The 20,658-nt window shown below is 36.4% G+C and overlaps 1 protein-coding gene and 1 pseudogene across 2 annotated transcripts; both read left to right on the forward strand.

The window, feature by feature from the left end:
• The first annotated feature begins 11,701 nt into the window (after positions 1–11,701).
• Positions 11,702–12,958, forward strand: LOC118042338 (short-chain dehydrogenase reductase 2a-like; annotated as a pseudogene).
• A 2,308-nt stretch (positions 12,959–15,266) lies between these two features.
• Positions 15,267–20,191, forward strand: LOC118042339 (disease resistance RPP13-like protein 4). 2 transcript variants are annotated; one of them, XM_035049986.2, is made up of 2 exons: positions 15,267–15,642; positions 16,888–20,191. In XM_035049986.2, exon 2 carries the CDS (start codon positions 16,941–16,943, stop codon positions 19,026–19,028), a length of 2,088 nt encoding a protein of 695 aa, XP_034905877.1. In that variant the 5' UTR covers positions 15,267–15,642; positions 16,888–16,940; the 3' UTR covers positions 19,029–20,191. The 2 variants fall into 2 exon arrangements, with proteins under 2 accessions (XP_034905877.1, XP_034905876.1); XM_035049985.2 differs by having other exon boundaries at positions 16,813–20,190.
• Positions 20,192–20,658: the final 467 nt, after the last annotated feature.

The raw sequence follows: 20,658 nt of genomic DNA on the forward strand, positions 1-20,658 counted from the left end.
GGTGGAGACCAAAGGCGACAGTACCCTTAATGTAGCGAATGATACGCTTCAAAGCAGACATGTGTTGAGTCCTGGGATCATGCATAAATAAACAAATTTGCTGAACAACATAAGAAATATCCGGTCTTGTGAATGTCAGGTACTGTAAGGCGCCAGCAAGACTACGATACTCAGTTGGATCATGATAAGGATTTCCTGAAGAGATACTGAGTTTTGTTTTCGTGTCCACCGGTGTAGGAGATGGGTTAGAAGAAGACATACCGGCTCGCTCAATGATTTCCTCGGCATATTTCTTTTGGGAAAGAAAAAGACCTCCTGAATGTCTTGTAACAGAGATGCCCAAAAAGTAACTTAGGGGACCCATATCTTTCATAGCAAACTCAGAACCAAGCTTAGACATGATGGATTGACGAAGAGTAGCTGAAGATGCAGTAAGAATAATGTCATCCACGTAAAGAAGAATATATGCCATATCGTTGCCCTGACGATAAATGAATAAAGAATGATCTGAAATACTGTGAGAGAAAACCCAATGTAGCTACATAATCCGCAAAACGTTGGTACCAAGCACGAGGGGCTTGCTTAAGCCCATAAAGGGACTTCTTAAGCAAACAGACATAATATGGGTGTTCTGGACTTCGGAAGCCAGGAGGTTGATGCATATAAACTGTTTCCTCGAGATTCCCATGCAAAAAATCATTATTTACATCCAACTGATGAAGACACCAAGATTTAGATAAAGCAATACTTAGTACCATTTGAATAGTGGCCAGTTTGACCACTGGACTAAAGGTCTCACCACAATCGATACCCGTTTGCTGACCTACACCATCACCGACAAGGCGGGCTTTATACCGCTCAAAGGAACCATCAGATTTCTTCTTATGCCTGAAAATCCACAAACTTTGAATGATATTAGCATTAGATGGACGGGGTACCAAGTCCCACGTCTTATTTTCAATAAGAGCATCATATTCGTCTTTCATGGCCATTTTCCTATTATGATCATGGAATGCATTAAGGGGATTTGTGGGCAATGGAGAAATGGAGTGATCGGATGAGGTATGAAGATTAAGGAATTTGCGGGGTTTAAAAATACCATGTTGAGATCTTGTTGTCATTTATGGAGAGAGAGGTGGATGGTCAAGTGGAATGGCTTGGGCTGTATCCATTGAAGGAGGTGGACTGTGTGAATTTGGTGGATCGGTGGGAGAAGGAGAGATGGGCCGGGGTGAGGAGTTGGATGGACTGGGCAGCGTCCGGTTAGGGGAAGTGGATTGGTTTGGGGAGAGGGCCCTAACTGGAGAAGTAGGAATTGGGGTAATGAGTGGTGTTTGTTTGGCCTGTATAGGAGGTGTAGTTTGGGCCGGTGGATCAATGAGTGGGGTGGGATAGACTTGGGCTTCAAATGGATTTGGTTGATCAGGTGAGTGAAGGAGAGGTGTAATTCCTGCATCCAAAAAATCATAAGTAGGAGATCGAGGAGCATGTAATTTAGAAAAGGGGAATGCATGTTCATCAAAAGTCACATGCCTTGAAATAAGTATTTTACGACTCGATAAATCATAACACTTATAACCTCTATGATTAGATGGATACCCCAAAAATACACATAGTGTTGACCGAGCTTGCAGTTTATTTCTAGAAGTAGACGGAAGAAGAGGATAACATAAACACCCAAAAACTTGAAGGTGAGAGTAGGACGGGTCTTTGTGATAGAGAATTTTTGTGGGTGTGTGGAAAGCAAGCTTTTTGTTGGGGAGTATGTTAAGAAGATAGGTGACCATTTGAAGTGCATGATGCCAAAAAGAGGATGGTAAAGAGGCATGAGCAAGGAGAGTGCGGATGATATTATTGATGGTACAAATTTTTCTCTCGTCTTTTCCATTTTGAGGAGATGTATGAGGGCAAGAGAATCAAAAAATCATTCCATTTAATTGACAAAATTTGTGAAATGGTCCATTATCATACTCCCCGCCATTGTCACTTTGGAAACATCTAATTTCCCTTTCAAATTGTGCCTTAACATGAGTACGAAAAGATAGAAAAATGGAATGCACTTGAGATTTAGTGGCAATTGGAGAGGTCCATAGAAAATTCGTGAAATCATCAAGAAACAAAACATAATAGCGATGGCCACCCGAGCTAAGAGTAGGTGATGACCAAATATCACTATGCACAATATCAAAAGGCAAAGAGGTATATGAGAGAGAGTCATAAAAGGGTAATTTAACTTGCTTCCCAAGAGGACAAGAATGACAAACAAAATTATCTTGAAATTTATTGCAAACAATTAAATTGTCTTTACGAAGAGAGCTTAAAACAGGAGCTCCTAGGTGTCCTAAACGACTATGCCATAATTCAGGAGACAAAACAGTAAAAGTAGATGGTGGTGAGATTCCAATGGGTGGTGTTGTGGTAACTGGATATAGGTCACCTGAGCTGTTACATCTCAGTAAAGGCATCTTCGTTTGAAAATCCTTCACAGAAAAACCGAAAGGATCAAATTCAACAGAAACATCATTGTCAATGGTAAATTTTCTCACAGAGACAAGATTTTTAATCAATTTTGGGGTATGCAAGACATTATTCAAAGAGAAAGAAGGGTTGGGGTTAGGTAGTAATGCGTTTCCACAACCAATAATTGGAATAGTATGACCACTACCAACAGTAATATTACGATTGTTGCTCATATTGAAATAAGACGTAAGATTACCTCCGTTTGCGGTCATGTGAGACGTAGCTCCGGTGTCCATGTACCATTGAGCGTCAGGAGGAGTAATTGAGAGTGTATGCATAGCTGCGTGAATGTCGGTTGGAGCAGAAGATGACTGGGCCTGCGGTGTAGAGGCTGCCATGTGGGCCTGGGCCCAAAAAGGCCTGACTGACGTTGAGAGCTGGGCTGGTGAGACAAGTGATTTGCCGTTGGGTATGGGCATGGAGGCGTAGCCCAAGGTTGCCACGACCCAGCCCAAGGAGGAAAAGACCATTGTTGCTGCTATGAGGACATTGGCTGCCACCGTGGAGCGTATTGTTGCTGGTGCAACTGGCCTCCATGGTCACTGCCCCTTCCTCTGCCTTTGCTACTACGGGCACCACTGCCACCTCCTCTGCTATTTCGGGTGGTGAAGCTTCGGTTGGAAGTAGGATTGTAACGGTGGTGAAATGGATTTCTAGCTATGTGACCACTGGAATGGGTGACTGGAGAGACAAAGAAGGCAGAATTGGAGGAGGTCTGGGCAGCCTTTTTCATCCTTGCCGTCTCCTCCAAAACCAGCATAGACCGTGCTTTGTAAAAGGGGGGAAGAGAATCACCATGACGAATCTGGGAACCAACACTAGTATAGGCATCAGTTAAACCCGAAACAAGTTGAAGAACCAACCTTTCATTTGTTACAGGAGATCCAACATTTGATAGCTGATCCGAAAGGGATTTAAGATATTGACAGTAGGATGAGGCATCTGCAAATTGCTCCATTTGAACCTTTGAAAATTCTTGTTCTAGATAGAGTGCCCTAGAGTTTTTATTGTCCGAGAATATGTCCCTCAATCTGTTCCATGCAAGTGCAGCAGTGGAGTCACGTTCAAGGATGGTGTTGAGAAGATCTTCAGAGATAGTGTCGTAAATCCATTGTAGAACAATGGCATCAACACGGGACCAGAGGTCAGGGTCCGTGTCTTGAAGAGATGTGGCCTGCTTCATCTCTGCTGCTGAGGGAGGAATGATATGATCAAGAACTTGATAAGCCCTAGCATGGATTTTAAATAGCTCCGACCACGTAATGTATAGACCCTTTTCAATGTCTAAGGTGACTTTGATGAACGTGTTGATGTTGGATATTGCAAGAGCAGGATGAGATGGATGAGATCTGGGAGGTTGTCTGGAAGGAGGAGGAGGAGAGGGGGAGTTTGCTGAGTCAGATGTGTGTTCTGTCATGGTGTTTTTAGGGCGGCAGCTTTGAGAGGGAGGTGGTAGAAAGATAGAGAGGCTGGAATGACAACTAGGGTTAGAAGGAGGGGATAGCCTAGATGTGCTCTGATACCATTATAGAAATATTTGCCTTGCTTTCATTTATTTGACAGCTGATATATATACAAAAATAAGGAGAGTCTTTCGGCTATAATTTTGCTAACTCAATCAGCCGAGTATCTCCTAAATACAAATGTTATAAATGAAAGAATTATTTACATATTCTAATAGTTTTAACCACGGCTAGAAACTCAGCTTCATTAGACTATTTAATCCCAACAAAAGCTGAGAAAAAACCCATCACCAAGCTTTTATGATTGATAAGAACCCTCCAAATACAAGACAGTCTAGGTTTGACAATAGAGGAACCACCAACATTCTGTTTTAACATATAAGATTCGAGGGGAAACCATGAAATGGGAGTTCTATGTCTGTGTCTTTATCCCTTCAACTACACATGTTTTTGCCCTTTCTGTATGCTTCTTTTGTCATGTTACATTAACCAAACTCAACTCAAGATACTGACAATTAAGCTCTCCATGTGATAATGTGGCTGAATTATCTCGGTAAGATTGGAATGTGTTTAATTAAGTTCCTGTTAATCAAAGCAAGAAATTATAATGATTGATACGTACAAATGCACTAGTTTAATTATGCATTTGTGGTCCAGTGCACTTGGAAATATATTTTAGTTTAAAGGGTATGCAAGTCCTCGGAGAGGAGAGGAAGAGAGTGGAATAGCAAGCTACTGTGTTATTATATATTAATAAAAATAAGGTCCAAAAGAAGACAAGAGCTGCTGCATCATGTTTGTAACTTTGTGAGTTTAATTACAAGAGAAGCTTAAGAATATGGCCCTAAAGACAATTATTAAAGTTGGTACTGAATCGTGTTAAAGGGCCATGTCGAAGCTCCAATCCCACGAAGGAGGTAAAGGTGTGGGCCAGTATGAAACTTGAGATTTCTCAAGGGTTTTAGTTTCTCAAGCTTTGCTTATTTTTCTAGGCAACCAAACAACAAATTAACCATGTTACTCCATGTTAGAGAAAAAAGCAAAAGTGGGTGAACTTAAATGAAAACCTTTTGAAGACATTCATGAGAATCACTTGAAACTTTCTGTAAGCATCGTCGGTTCTTTAAGGAATTGAGCTTCAACGCACAAGAAGGAGGGCAGCAAAAGCTTTCTTCATGTCCACTGTTTTAGAACTCCTTGTTTGGCAAGGACATTAGCACAATGATTACCTTCTCTTAGTATATGAGGAAAGGATATTTGAGATGAAAATCTCTCAGCTAGACTGAAAGGATCCTTATACCTCCAAGGTCTGATACTCGTTTCATTCATCCATTGAACCACATTTGCAGAATCTGACTCAATTACAAATTCCTTTCCAGCAAAGTCCTGTCTGTGTTTTGACTCCAGGGCTTTAACAACAGCAATCAATTTGGCTTCATTTGATTCTTTAGTTCCCGCAGGAATTGAAAACATCCCTGACATAATCCCTCGATGATCTCGACGTACACCTCCAATCCCTGCCTTCTCCAGGCTTACCAATAGCAGATCCATCGACATTCCTTTTCAGAATCTGTTCTCTTGGGGGAGACCACCGAACAACTGGACCAGTTTTCTTTACATTTGACCATTTTTTTCAAAACAACAGCAGATAATAGCAGATCAAGAGCACAATATGGGAAGTCAGAGTGAATGGTTTTAATCCGTACACAGCGTTTTTGATACTGAGGTATCTTTTATGGCTGTGATTTGAAAACAATTATTTTATAAAAAGTATTTTTGACTGAGATTGGTTTGATATTTATATATATTTGGTTAAAATTATAGTTGAAATTGAAGTTGAACAAAAAGTAATTTAATGTGTTTAGTGATATATATTAATATTGATGGTTTTTAATTTAAATATTGTAGATTTAATTACTGGTATTATATCATAAAATAAATAATACTTTATAAAAAAAATTATTGTTCCATTAAAATATCTACAATTACATCACGTATGAAATTCATCTGACCAAGACTATAGTTTCTATGATTTTTTAAGCGTACAACAAAATAAGGTAAAATAACATTATGAACAAAACTGAGATTACAATCAAATTTTGCAAATGTTATGCTATCATGCGATCTTCTTTTAATTTATGTAGTGTCATTGAATAATATTCAACACTAATTTTTTAAATAAAACATAATTAAAAGCATCTTATATTTAAAAAAAAACATCAGTTAACACTTTAATCAAACACATTTTTTATGATTTTTTCAAAATATAATTGTTGTCGTTACCGCGTAGAAAAACACACTCTTAAAACAAGAAGGTATGTGGTTTTATAATCATGAAATTTATTATTAAAGATCAAATCATTCCTTGTCAACCAAAGTGACCAAATGATGGCAAAAAATAGCACAAACCATACTTTTCCTTGAAAATTACCTTTAACAAGAACTTCCCATTGCTGAAAGAGTTTTGATAGATTACATGGACAACACCATGAGATACCCAGCTAATCACAGAATTTTGACCAGATTATCCAGTGCTTTTAACAGTGAATTAGAATATGATCGACGTCCGATTCTGTTTCCAAAGAACAAACAGGACAGAAGGCATCCTCAGCTCTCAATATTCCTCTTCTAGACAACCCCTCCAATGTCATTAGTTTTCTGAAATTTGTTATCAGAACTCTTGTATAAAAGAATAATTTAATTGATAAAAGAATATATCTTGCAGTTACAATTATAACAATACTATAAGAGTGATTCAATCAATAAAATACTGGTGTTACCTTTAACAGGAGTGTTGTCATCTTCAAGATCAAGAAATCACTACTCCCCAGGTTCTTTTATGCAATATTAAAATAAGAAAACACAGATAAAGAAGCTGAACCCGCATTTTCTTATGAATTAATAGATCATGATATTAATTTGTTTATATATAGCTGCAATGAGATCCCATTTCTTCTACTCATACCAAAGTTGCCTGTTGGCTTAGGCCTGCAACATATGTATATATGTTTTTGTGGAGCAATGCTATCTCTATTTCATTTTCATCCTTTAAAGTGTATCTCTACATGCTTTCAGAGGTTTGCGAAGATCGAAACTTAGAATACTTTCGAAAATGGATTCATATCATCGATGCTCAATGGAAAGATGGGGGGAAATTGAATGAATATTCAAACTTGAAGAGGCTGATTGAGATAAAACAAAGTTTTGGGGCTGAACCGAAAACAAAAACAAAAAACAAGGGCTGATTTAGGCATGCGAGTAGCCTAAGTTCAGTTCAGGAAAGCCCACTAGTGGCCTGCTAAATTAAAAGAGAGAGGAATTGAAATGAACATGTGAATCTTGAATATTGAATTTAATTTACCTGGTTATATATTATAAATGCATATGTTATAAAAATATTTTTTATTGTTATTGTTTATGATGAGTTTATTTCTTAATAATGAATTTTTTCTACATATGGTTAGCCCAAATTATTAAAATTAATGATTCTATGAAAAATTAAATTTTTTTTGAAATATGAATTTTTATAAGAAAAAAAGTGAATGGATAATGGATATTTGAAATATGGTAGTTTGGATATTCCAAATTCAAATCCAATAAATAGTAGATAGAAGTCACGGTTATTTTTTTTTTATTTAAATATGATTATTATAATTATACTATTAAATTTGTGGATACGATTCTTAATTAAACCTAGTACATTCACTATATATATAGCCTTCTATGAGGGATTGAGATTCAGACGATAACATGGGAATAAACTCACTTATCAAGATGATGAGAAACAAATTAGTTCTGTTGTCTAGGCTGTGATGTGGGTTTGGATTTGAAGTATCGGTTATAACCTTTTTTGCCAAGTTTTTGTTTTTAGTAAAACATTAGTTGCAATCTCAAAAAATCCAGAAAAAAATTGATATGAGTAAAAAAAAATCTAATATCTGAAAATCTCAAACGACATTTTCTTAAACTTGAAAAAATAAGTAGGTTATGGGGAACTCTTCTCTAGTGTCATTAACCTCGGTCTAGAATGTCTACCTTAAAATCTATTGATCCGATTATTTTTATTGGTTAAGCTTTGATTTGACTGTGTTAAAATTAATACAATACGACTAAGTTAATTTAACAAAGTTAAAAATAACTTGGAAAATTAATAATAATAAAAACATGAATTAATGTTTTTTTTTAAATACGGTATACAATTTTATTTTTTTAAAAAAAAAAAGAGCAAACAAATCACCTCATAGTCAACTTGGATAATGAACACAATTAAAATACGTTGACTCGGGTGGTTGTTTGTTGTTTTTCCTTTCCTTGTCTTTATTCTCTCCTCAGATGGCCTTGCACTAAGCTTGGATCAAATTGGGTTCAAATCTAAATTAAAGAGTTATTAAATAATCACAAACTGAATTAAAAGAAATTAGCTTAGAGTAAGGTGGGATGCAATTTTAGACTTAATTGAAGGATTTCTATACAATCAGGGACCAAAATGATTGAAGGGATGCATGTTGAACATGCGCTGGTGTGTGGGAGGACTCGTCTCATTCTTGACATCCTTTTTCATTATAGGTGGGGTGTGTCGCATTTCTCTCCTTGTGTCAACGTCGATTAATGTTTTTTTCCCTCTCTTTTCTCCCCTTGAAATCTATTTGTTTCCTTTAAGGACTGATTTCTTATTAATAATCAATAGTTGTCCCTTGATTATTATTTTTTTATTTCTTACAAGACGAAAAAACGATCAATCTTTTGCATAATCTAGCGTGATAAAAATGAAAAATATTTTTTTCTTGTGAAATTGATATCAAGCTCTTAGAAACAAACCATAAAAAAAAAAATTATGAATAAATCAAATAAAAAAAAATGGTACTCTTGTGAACTCACGGTGTCAACAAGTGCGGTGGTATATATTGTGGTTGAAACGATAAAGTTGCCTTTGCAATTATTTTTTATTTTATTTTGTTAATATCAATCACGTTTTGATTGTGTGATATGGGATCACAATTCTTGTTCCGAAGCTTTTTCCAATTGGGACCGTCGTCTACCGTTAATAGTGAGCACTGCCCGATATTAATTAAGATCCCAATATATATATATGCTTTTGGTAATATATTTTCATCCAACTCATGCATTCGACCGACACAAATTGGTCCCTCCCACTATGCATAGTAGTTTTCCACATCAAATGTGGTGTCTGCCTTGTCTTTTTCTTATGCTCATTCCTCTTCTTACTTTCACTCAGAAAATTGTGAGAGATGTGATTGTTATTCTATGTTTGATTGGCGTGATTATAATTTTTCGTATAAAAATATATATTAATAATATTTTTTATTTTTTTTAAATTATTTTTGACATTAGCATATCGAAATGATTTGAAAACTATAAAAATATATTAATTTAAAGTTAATAAAAAATAAAACAAAATTTAAATTTTTTCAAAACTACTTTTGAAATGCTGAAATAAACAAGTACATACCCAATTCAAGAGACCGCGTACTCATATAAACTTTTTTTTATAAAAAAAATATTTTATATAAACTATTATATACAAATCCAAAATATCTGAAGTAATTAGTACATTCATGAGCACAAATATTGATCATTTTTCTGAATTTCCTTGATTAGATTTGAACTGAAATTATAATATGATTTTATCCACAACTATAAAGGTGTTTTTGAAATTATATAGTGGTACCCAAGTTAATGCATGTAGAATGTAGGTTTGACTACACACCATGATCCAAGCACTTTGAATTTGTTTATTTTAAAAATATTTAAAAAAAAAATTTCAAATTATTTTTTATTTTTTTTCAAATTGTTTTGATGCGCTAAAGTTTAAAATAAATTTGTTTATAAAAAATATACTATTTTAATATATTTTCAAATAAAAAATACTTTAAAAATAATTGTATTACAATACCAAACAAATTCTTTATTAGATGATTTAGGGAATGTTTGGGAACATTATGCAAACCGCATTCCTAAAAATTTTAAAAAAATTTAATGTTTTCAAATCATTTTGATGTACTGATGTCAAAAATAAATTTTTTTTTATTTTGATGCATTTCTAAACAAAAAATACTTTATACCGTTACCGTTACCATTACCACAATCTTAAACAGACATTAAATTAAAATGAACAACACACGATGGGCATTTACATGGTAGATATGAACTTATGACATGTATTTACTAGCTAGGAATTCATCGTTAAATGTTATATATATCATGTTTGCGCAACCCGTAAAAAAATATATTCTAACTGGCTGCAATCTGAACAGTGACCAATCCAATAGAAGAAATCAGGAATCTCTTCTCCTTTTTTAATCCATTTAATTATGGTTCTATATGAATTTGTGGGCACCAGCATTGTTGGAGTTTGGATTAACAAAATTAGGTCACAGGTCGTAACAACAATATTAAACAGTTAATGATAATTAATCCATGCCGGCCAAAAAGATTTAATTAAGATTTGATTTCAAGATAACTTTAAGAATTCAGGGCCCAGATATATATTAGCGTTTAGAATCCAAAAAAAGAAAAAAAAAAACCCTCTATTAAATTAAATAAGCACTATCAAGTAGGGTTTGTACTTTAATTTGGTGGGTATCGCATTCATTAGTGACATAATGGTCCTGCTAAATGGTTCTTACAATAATAATAATAATAATACCCTCATTTGTAAGACACTTGTGATTTCACAATATTCATGGGAAAATGGAGCAATCACTTCTAGAACGAACCATTGTTTAATAGGACTAGTTAGTGCAAATCCCTTTAAGTTATGTGGTAATTCAGTGACAAGTGTCATTGAATATGTTTATACACATAAATTATGTTTGATGTGGTTTTTTTAATTAATTATTATCGTATTAATTAACCTATGTGTCAATCGAAACTTACTCCTTTGTTTTTTCCTAACAATTTGAAGAAAAAAACCACATCAAACATAATTTATGATATATATATTTTAAAAATTCCCCATTGCTATAGAAGCCACATCATTTGCATTTTATCTCCAATAAATCTTCTTGGTCAACCAATATATGTTCTGTAGCTACTCCTCTAGGCAACAATCTTATCAGCATGCAAAAGCACACAAAAGAGCAATCAACAGAGCCTAGCTCTAGGCTTGAAAAGGTCACCAATTCCTTCAAATTTGGAAACAATATTTCATTTTCTCTTCTTTTCGACAAATAACCAACCTTGACTTCCTTCCCTGTTCATGAAATTCATAAGCTTGAACCCAAGTAGTATTTTTGTGATAGTTTTATAATAAATTTAAGTGCTCTTGAAACAGAAAATACAATAAAACAACTAATTATTTTTATCTTTGTCTCCTACGCTTGCTCCGAGACAATAATCAAATCGTTAGTTAACCTTAATTCATTGAATACATTATCCCGTGTTCTTGTTCATACAAGATCCTGAGATAAATAAGACTGTGTGCCAGAGAATAACTTGGTGTAAAAGTTTTGGTAACATGGGCTGCTCAAGGGAACTCTTGTACTGTTTTCTTTGTCATGAGTCATGACTGTTTTTAATATACTCGACTATTATCTAAGTCCTTGAGGAACAAGCGATGTTTGTGGCCTTTGAGACCCTACGAAGAAAGCTCCTTCCACTAGACAACAAAAGCCAACCCCAGGCTGCCACTATACCTTCATGGATTCCTATAAAAGCCCTTCCTTTTTTTCACCACAATATCCATTCAATCACCTCCCCCACCCCCCCCTCCCTGATCCCTGATCCCTGATCTCCCCCTTCCTCACCTTCTTCAACCATGCTAGCTCAAGTGATACCAGAGCAAACCCTTCAAGTTCAAGGGATTGATCATGTCATAGGCAAGGATAACTCCTCATCTCTCTCATATAAAAGGTGATCATCACTCCTTTTTTACTCTCTCCCTCTTTCTTTTTTGTGGCTTTATTACACATGCTAGCATATGATATGTCAATGCCAGAAATGTAAGATGTTATCAAAGCAATACCTGATACGCATAGCTTGTCTTTCAAACTATTTATATATACTTCAATGTTACCTTGATTTCTGAATTTTACTTCTGCGAAACAGGTTGGAGGGAAAAGTTGCGATTATAACAGGCGGTGCAAGAGGGATTGGAGAGGCCACGGTGAAACTCTTTGTGAGGCATGGAGCCAAGGTAGTGATTGCTGATATTGAGGATGCTAATGGTATTGCTTTAGCTGAATCTTTATCTCCTTCAGCAGTTTATGTACGTTGTGATGTGCGTTTAGAAGAAGAAATAGAAAGTCTAATAAACCTAACAATTTCTCAATACGGCCGGCTGGACATTCTTTTCAACAATGCTGGAGTTCTTGGCAATCAATCAAAGCACAAAAGCATTATCGATTTCGATGCTGATGAGTTTGATAATATCATGAGAATCAATGTTAGAGGAGCTGCCCTTGGCATTAAACATGCAGCAAGAGTCATGGTGCCTCGACGAAGTGGCTGCGTCATTTCCACAGCTAGTGTAGCTGGTGTAATTGGAGGGCTTGGACCTCATGCATATACAGCTTCAAAACATGCTATTGTAGGGTTAACAAAGAACACAGCTTGTGAATTAGGCAGATATGGGATTAGGGTTAATTGTATATCTCCTTTTGGGTGGCTACTTCCATGCTTGTTGATGCATGGAGGGGTTGCGAGGAAGATGGAGATGATCATGAGAAATGCATGGATTTTGGTGCTCCAAGCGAGGAAGAAATGGAGAAGATGGAGGAACTTGTGAGAGGGCTTGGAAATCTAAAGGGAGCAACACTAAAAGCTAAGGATATTGCCGAGGCTGCTCTTTATCTTGCTAGTGATGAATCCAAGTATGTAAGTGGTCACAATCTTGTTGTAGATGGTGGTTTTACTACCTTCAAAAATTGTCTAGGGCTGTAGCCATGGTTTCCAGATTATTTTGCGAGTCCATATTTGGTTGAAAGTCAATGCAGAAGAGAAAGAAGAATTGAGGAAGGAGAATGGAATCTTTTATATTTATAATGTTAATTTGTTAGTAATTAAAATTGTTTTCTATTTTTTTATAATTAATTATTTCCCGAGACAATTAGCGTCAACTGAGACTGCGGGACCGACTAGATAGCTAGGGAAGCAAGATGTTGATGGAGGGCGCTAATTAAGCACAGAGCACAAAGCATCCCACTTGCTTGCTAATAATCTATAAATTAATGTTAATCTCATGGCTCAATAAACATGAATATATGTGATAGATTCCTTCTCTCATGAGGAGAATCAACAGATGACACTGCAAGACAGCCAAGAAAGTCAGGATACTGCCTTTGTTATTGTTTAAATTAATTTAAGGGTAATCTTTAATCAAATTTTATGTATATTAAAATTAAGGTTAATTTGTTTACTTCGGTTTTTAGTAGATAAATGATTTGAATTATTTTTTTATATTTTTTATTTTAATTTTTTAATATTTAATTGATTGAGAATTATTTTTTTAAAAAATATTTTATTTGACCGGATAGCTGCTGAGCAGAATGGAGGAGCCCTTTTTGATCAACAAATCCATAAAATATTTTGTATCGAAACTTGTTGTAGTTGAATCAAACGGTTTCGTAACATGGTCTCCAGTCTCCACCACTTTGCGGGCAACTTGACCTCAGGGGAGGGAACAAAATTGGACTCTATACCTGGGCCATTGTAAATCTCGATCGCAGAGAGTGACGCACCGAGCAAGTTCAGTTGAGTGAGATGCTGAGACGACAACTACATCCTGGAGGTCTAGTCCATGAGATCGGTAGATGGAAAGAAGCTGCGAGAAGTTGAAAATTATAGGTGGCGGATTGCTGTTCACGTCATTTTTGCTTGCTGTTCTTGAATCATTTCTTCCTAAATAAGCTCTGTTGGGTGCATGAAGGATCCCCCTAGCTACACACAGAACCGAGGTAGATTAGTTCACTTAGATTTTGTTTTGAGATTTAGGATTATTGTTTTTACAGAAGATAACTAGACATAAGAAATGAAAAATCCTTACAGTTGATACAGAGTCGCGAGCTGCAGCAGCTATGGAAAGCTAATTTAATTTGGGCAACCACATCAAAGGCCCTGAGTGAGTTCAAATGGGAAGGGCTATCTTCTTACTGGTGAAGATCATTTCAATCGAGAAACAATCCTTCTCTTTCAAAAAAAGATGTTAGATGGCTTCCTATTAGTCAATTTCAACATGGAAAATCAGCCTCTACAAACCACCTCCATGCTTGAAAGATGTCTACACAGCTTCGAATCCAAGAAAATATATTCAGTGAAACATCAAGATCCCCCCCCCCCTCCAAGTATGAGAGCAAGAAGATTCTAAAATATAGGGAAACACACAACATTCAGAAGCAGCATATGGCAAAGTGTTTTATACATACATGTGACAGGCAAAAGCTTAAGCACCCCATTAACAATGTCATCTGAAGATAACAAGCAGATTGGTTGCCAAAAAAAAAACAAAGAACTCATTCGTCAAAGGTACGAGCAGTGGCATTCTGCTTCATCAAGCTAGATTTAGAAAGATTATTCTGATGGCTGCAGAATGCTATTCCAGCAGTAGTGATTGATGCAGCAGAACCTAAGGAAAAGGAAGACGAAATTTTTAGAAGGATCACACACAAATCTTAAATCGCAAATTTGTCTAAGAACATGGATTACAACCTCCTAAATAGGCCTAATTTAAAGATCTTTCCAACCTCGGCTCGTTACAAACATGCAATCCATTATAGAAATTGACCTGTAAAATCTTTTAAAAAGTTTTGAGTCCGATCAAAGTCAAATTAAAAATCATAGCTTAAACCTAGGCTGTCTAATAAATCATATTTGATTGATTGATCAGAATCTCCTGCAAGGCTATACATGTTGTTCGAATACAATAAATCATATCCGATTGATCAGAATCTTCTGCATCAACACTGAGACTAGGAGCATGCACTTCCTTTCCCCTGTCATTTTTTTCTTGAAACAATATAGTCTGATTAGTGGAGAACAAAATAGAATGTAAAATATAATTTCTTAAAATCAAAACAAAGTATTATCACATTTAAATTTCGACAGAGCAAGAGTAATTTTCCTTTTTTCTTGGTAACTCTTGTTAACAATCTCATTCGAAATGTGGAATTCGGCGCTGGCTTGAAAAGGTATGGAGAAGGTTCTGACTTTTCTTATGTTCCTTTCTCTCTCTCGCAGTCTCTACAGAAAAGAAGACATATTTGACTCCTTCCATGCTCTTCTTCGCAAAGCCTCCTATTCACCTCCTCACTTAGTCACGTTTACTTCAACCCCTCATTTTCACCATCCAATCCTTTTCTCTCTTATCTCCATCCTTGCAACCATCTCCACGGCCTCATTCCTCTTATTCCTTTTCAACCCCATCATCCCACACAGCCACATCCATTTCCTCCCAGCACTTTTTTGGGATATATTTTAGGAAGACTTCCTGAATTTCACTTCCCCTGGATCTTGTGATTCACATACTTGTAGTTTGATGTGCATGCAGAACAATCTTATGTTGTTTTGCTTTGGAAATGACAAATCCAAAATGATCAAGGAAAGAAGGAAGTTGAAGTCTTAAACTTCAAACTAGCCCAGTTGAACACAACATCTATTGCTCAGACTCTTCTATTTTCTGGGTCGAGAAGTGAAACAAACGAAGGTGAGAGTTTTTCAAGAACATTGATGGAGCAAAACACTAATCAAGACTTTCTTCTTATGTTCCCTTGTTTTTTGATTTCTAGTTTTCTTTTTTTTTTTCCAGTCTAAATTGTACAATTTGCGTGCATGCAATGACTAAGTAGGAGGGGCTGGACTCTGGTTCAAATCTTGTCATTGTTATCTTAGGAACCAATTCAATGAGAAGGAGTTAAAATCCTATAATCCTCGAAGTTGTTCTGTGATTTTCAGCAAGTACTGCTTCTTACAAACGTCATCTAAAACATCTAGTGTTAGATTTTTCACCCTTTTCGCATAAATTCTGCTGTCTTCTGGGAGCTTCGCAGCTAAAGGATAAATCCTTAGAAAGGATTTAAGGATTCATGTGTCAGTTTCTCCGGTTCCAATGGTTAGGATTTCTTAGGCTGGCATTTTTGCACTTAGGTTAAGGTATTCTTGGGCTAGTTTTTTCTCTGCGGTCAGGTGTTTGTATTAATCCACCATGAAAGCATGCTCATTTTAGTTAACTCTTTTCAATATATCTGTTGCAACAAAGATAAAAATAAGAGAAGAAAAAATAGCGAGCATGTTACAATAACTCATATGGATTTATCAATCGATCTACTTGACAAGGAATAGTGCTAACTTCATATCATTGACTATTAGATTGGAAATTGCAGAATAATGTTTTCTCTTACAAATCCAAACTTCAATGCTCCCATTAGTCTCATTTTTCTCTTAAAATTTCAAACATCAATTCCCCTGTATCTCTTAGTAACACAATCCTCGATTTTCCTGACTCAAGGAATATATATGGATGTCAATTAGTTCATGTCCTTATTGGCGAATGTAACTGTAACATGCGTAATCACATAAGGAATGTTTGATACTGTAATGTCATTGTAGCTTTACCTTCAGCTACACTTTCCTCTTGATCGCCAGAGTCTTGGGAAAATTGCTCTCATGTCTCATGTATGTGAGAATTTTATATAATTCTAGATTGAGTGGCAGCACTCAACAGGATAGATCGCTAGTTTGGAAATATTACTAGAGATATTGAAAACAGATTACTTGAAAAATTCAGGAATTTTTGTTCCTCAGCTCATAATAATATTATCTAGTGTTATGATTATCAAGTAAGATGACGAATAGTTATAATATATGCATGTTACAGTTGACTTACATACCGGTGAAGTGATGGCACTGGTGGATGCTATGATTCAAACACTCACGGAGGAATTGTTTGCAGCTCTCATGAACCAAGCTTAATATGCACTTGATTTTAAAAGTCAGTTTGAGAGAATGAAGACACGACTTGAGCTTATGAGGGCCTTTCTCAATGACACTGAGACCCTCAAGACCAAGAAGGAAGTTCTGAAGTTGATAATGATTCAGATCAGGGAACTGATTTATGAAGCGGATGACTTGCTGACAGATTGCCGAATCAGAGATGAATATCAGAAAGATGGGCGCTGCTCCAATTTCTCGGCTAGCAAGTTATTGTTCTTATATCTGACAAGCAAGAAGTTGAAAGATATCAATTTGAGAATAGAGACACTGGAGAATCGCTTGGGGGTCTATCTGACACCGCAACTGTTCAGCATCCAAGAAAATGTACATCAAGTGACAGGATTTAGCTGTCAGGATTATGATCCAGCTAACAAAGTTGGACTGGAACATGATGCAAGAAAGATAAAGGAGTGGATTATTTCGAAAGACGAGGTACTTCATAGGGTTGGCATTATAGGGATGGGGGGCTTGGGAAAAAGCACCATTGCCCAGAAACTTTTTAATGATGAAGATGTGCGTTCTTTCTTTAAGAATATGATTTGGTTGTCGGTTTCTCAAGATTTCAGTGAGGAACAGATCATGAAGAGCATGTTGAAACAGTTATATGAAGAGAAGACAAACAGATCTGTGGAGAATTTAGAACAAGAGAAGAAAAGCAGATCCATTGAAAGGTTTGAGCACGAAAGGGAAAGAAGATCCCTGGAGACATTAGAGCAAGTTGAATTTGTATTGAATCAGGAAATAGCAGAGAAAATAAAACAGTTGGAAGACAAAAAAGGGAAAGAAATATCAGAATTGCCAATAGAGGACAAAGCCCAGATCATGCACAAAATTCACCTGTTACTTGAGCATATGACCTGTCTCATTGTTATGGATGATGTCTGGAGCATCCGTATAGATTGGTGGAATCAGTTATGCTCTGGTCTGGAGAAGCCAACTGGTAAAAACAGTTGCATCATGATCACAACAAGAAATGAAGAAGTTGCAACCAATATGGGAGTTGAAAAGTCCAGAATTCATCAGCCTAGTTTTCTAGACGACGATGAAAGCTGGTCATTGTTTTGCAAGTATGCATTTTATGCGAGCAAGGGTATATGCGATGATCAGCAGTTTGAAAACGTAGGCAGAGATATTGTTCAGAAATGTGGTGGACTTCCACTAGCAATCAAAACAATAGCAGCTTTACTATCACAGAAACGGCACTTCCTTGTTGAGTGGAAAAATATTTATAGAGGTTTCCATGAATTGACAGCTAGAGGACAGGTTAGCTCAGTAATTGCTTGTCTGCAACTGAGCTACAATGCACTCCCAGTGCATCTAAAGCAACTCTTTCTGTGCTTCTCTATTTACCCTGAAGATTTCGAGATTCCAGCTGAACAGTTAGTGCTTTGGTGGATTGGAGAGGGTTTCATTCGGGGCAAGGACTCCAAAACTGCTATAGAATTGGGGTACGTATATCTCACATTTGTCCAAAGATGCCTTGTTGAGGTAGTGGACCAAAGAGGCTACGATGGAAAAATCTACAGTTGTAGAATGCACGATCTGGTTCGTGATATGACTATTGTGATTGCAAGAGATGAGTCATTTTGCAGCTTTGAAGAAGGCAGGCTGAAGTTGACATCAGAGTCTAGGCGGTTAGGTTTCACAAGTGAAATGAGCACTAAATCATTGAAAAACTGTCCCAAGCTCAGGGCCTTGTTAATGATGTCAAGCATTCAAGGACTCTGTTGTGATGACATGGAGAGTCTTAGTTCCCTCAGAGTGTTGGATCTATCCTACTTTGAATTGGCAATCACCGCTGTGCAGGATCTCCTGAAATGGATTGTTTCGTTAAAGCACCTGGCATATTTGAATCTTAGTGGAGTTAGAGGCATCGGAGAATTACCATCTTCAATTAAAAAACTTCGTAACCTCCAGGTTTTTGTTTTATACGGTTGCACTGATTTATTCATGCTACATCCATTTATAACTCATCTGAAAATTATGGTGGTCTTAGACTTGAGGTCTTGCCCTCTCATTTACCTACCCAAGGGTATTGGAATGCTCTCCCAGCTTCAAGAATTGTCTGGATTTGTGGTGGGGCGTTTATCTAACGAATAATGTTGTCATCTTCTTGAGCTTCAGGATCTATCCCAACTTAGAGTACTTTGAATGTACTTAAATGCTCACAGTGAAATTGCAGAAAATGAAACGGAGGTGTTATCAAAGCTCAAGAAACTTAAGGTTCTAGAGCTGAATGCCCAATATTGTAAAGACCACAATACTTTAATGATGCTCGATGACCTTTATCCTCCTCCTAGCCTTCAGGAGCTGTATATTGGGGGTTCTCACTGCGAAACACTTCCTGCATGGATTAATCCTGAAAAACTTTCAAATTTACAGTACATCAGTATTCAGGATTCAGGATTCAGACATCAACTTCTTCGAAACCAGTCCTCAATCGGTGAATGGAAGACTCTTTACTTGGAATGTTGAAGGTTTATGTTTCAAGAATTTGCAGAGATTAAAGCTAGACTGGAAGAACCTGGAAGAGGATATGCCTTTGTTACGCAATGCAGAGGTCAGGAATTGTTTTAATTTCCGAAATTTTCCCCATCCCAACAAGTTTGTATGGAGGAAGGGTGAAGAATGAAGAATCCATAAGCTCCACAATTCAAGAATCAAACCGAAATGTCCTTCCATTCGGTGATTCTATGTGTGCGTTTGTCGCACGCGCATTCATCTTGTACTTTGGTGATGAGCTTTGTATGCTTGGATAGCTGGATTGTTTTCTAAATTTGTTTGAGATGAATCTTCGTTTTGCTTGTAATGGAAGCAGAAAACATCTTGTACTGTATTATGCTAGCCATCATGTCTTGGCATTAGAGAGGTGATGCTAAGATGAAGAGTATCAAAGGTAAAATTTCTGAAGGGCTCTCCGTTGTCTTTGTTCATAGTTAGATTACACACTTAACAAGTACTTGTAAGAGTACTGCATTTCACTCATTAAACACATAAAACATGATTGTAAAAGACACAACTTGAGTTTACGAGGGCCCTTCTCAATGACACAAGACCCTAAAAAATAAGAAGAAAGCTCTGAAGTTGATAGGATCAAAGACTCGATTTATGAAGCTGATGACTTGCTGACGGATTGCCGAATCAGAGAAACAATATCAGAAAGATGACCACTGCTTCGATTTCTCGCCTGAGAAGTCATTATTCTTTATCGGACTGGCAAGAAGTTGAAGGAAGGAGATCAGTTTGCAAATAGAGCAGATGGAGAATACCTTGAGGGCTGTTTGACACCACAACAATTGAGAATCGAAAATGGACACCAAATGACAGGATTTACCTGTCAGAATTTTGACACGTCAAACAGAATCGGATTACAAGTCAAACACTCCCAAACTGGCTCTTAAGAGGAGAATGTTAAATTTGCGGAGAATATTTCACACCATTGATCTTAATAACTAAAAAAAAAAAAAAACGAATCTGCTGATATCACGTCTAGAAGGTATTTACTATTTTATAGTTTAATTCATATGAAATTACCAAAAAACTCCACATAAACAAACTGAAACCCTACCCAACACTCTTTTGTCCCTATAAAACGACGTGATAAGCGAAGCAAGCAGGCGGCTGTCATCTCCAAAGTTCCCATCCTCTAATTTATCCATCTCTTTCAACCATTACTCTCCTGGTATGGTGTAATCTATTTTATATTTTGATTTTTCTAGGATCACAATTA

The sequence above is a fragment of the Populus alba genome, chromosome 19 (assembly GCF_005239225.2).
Source record: "Populus alba chromosome 19, ASM523922v2, whole genome shotgun sequence".
Taxonomy (NCBI): Eukaryota; Viridiplantae; Streptophyta; class Magnoliopsida; order Malpighiales; family Salicaceae; genus Populus; species Populus alba.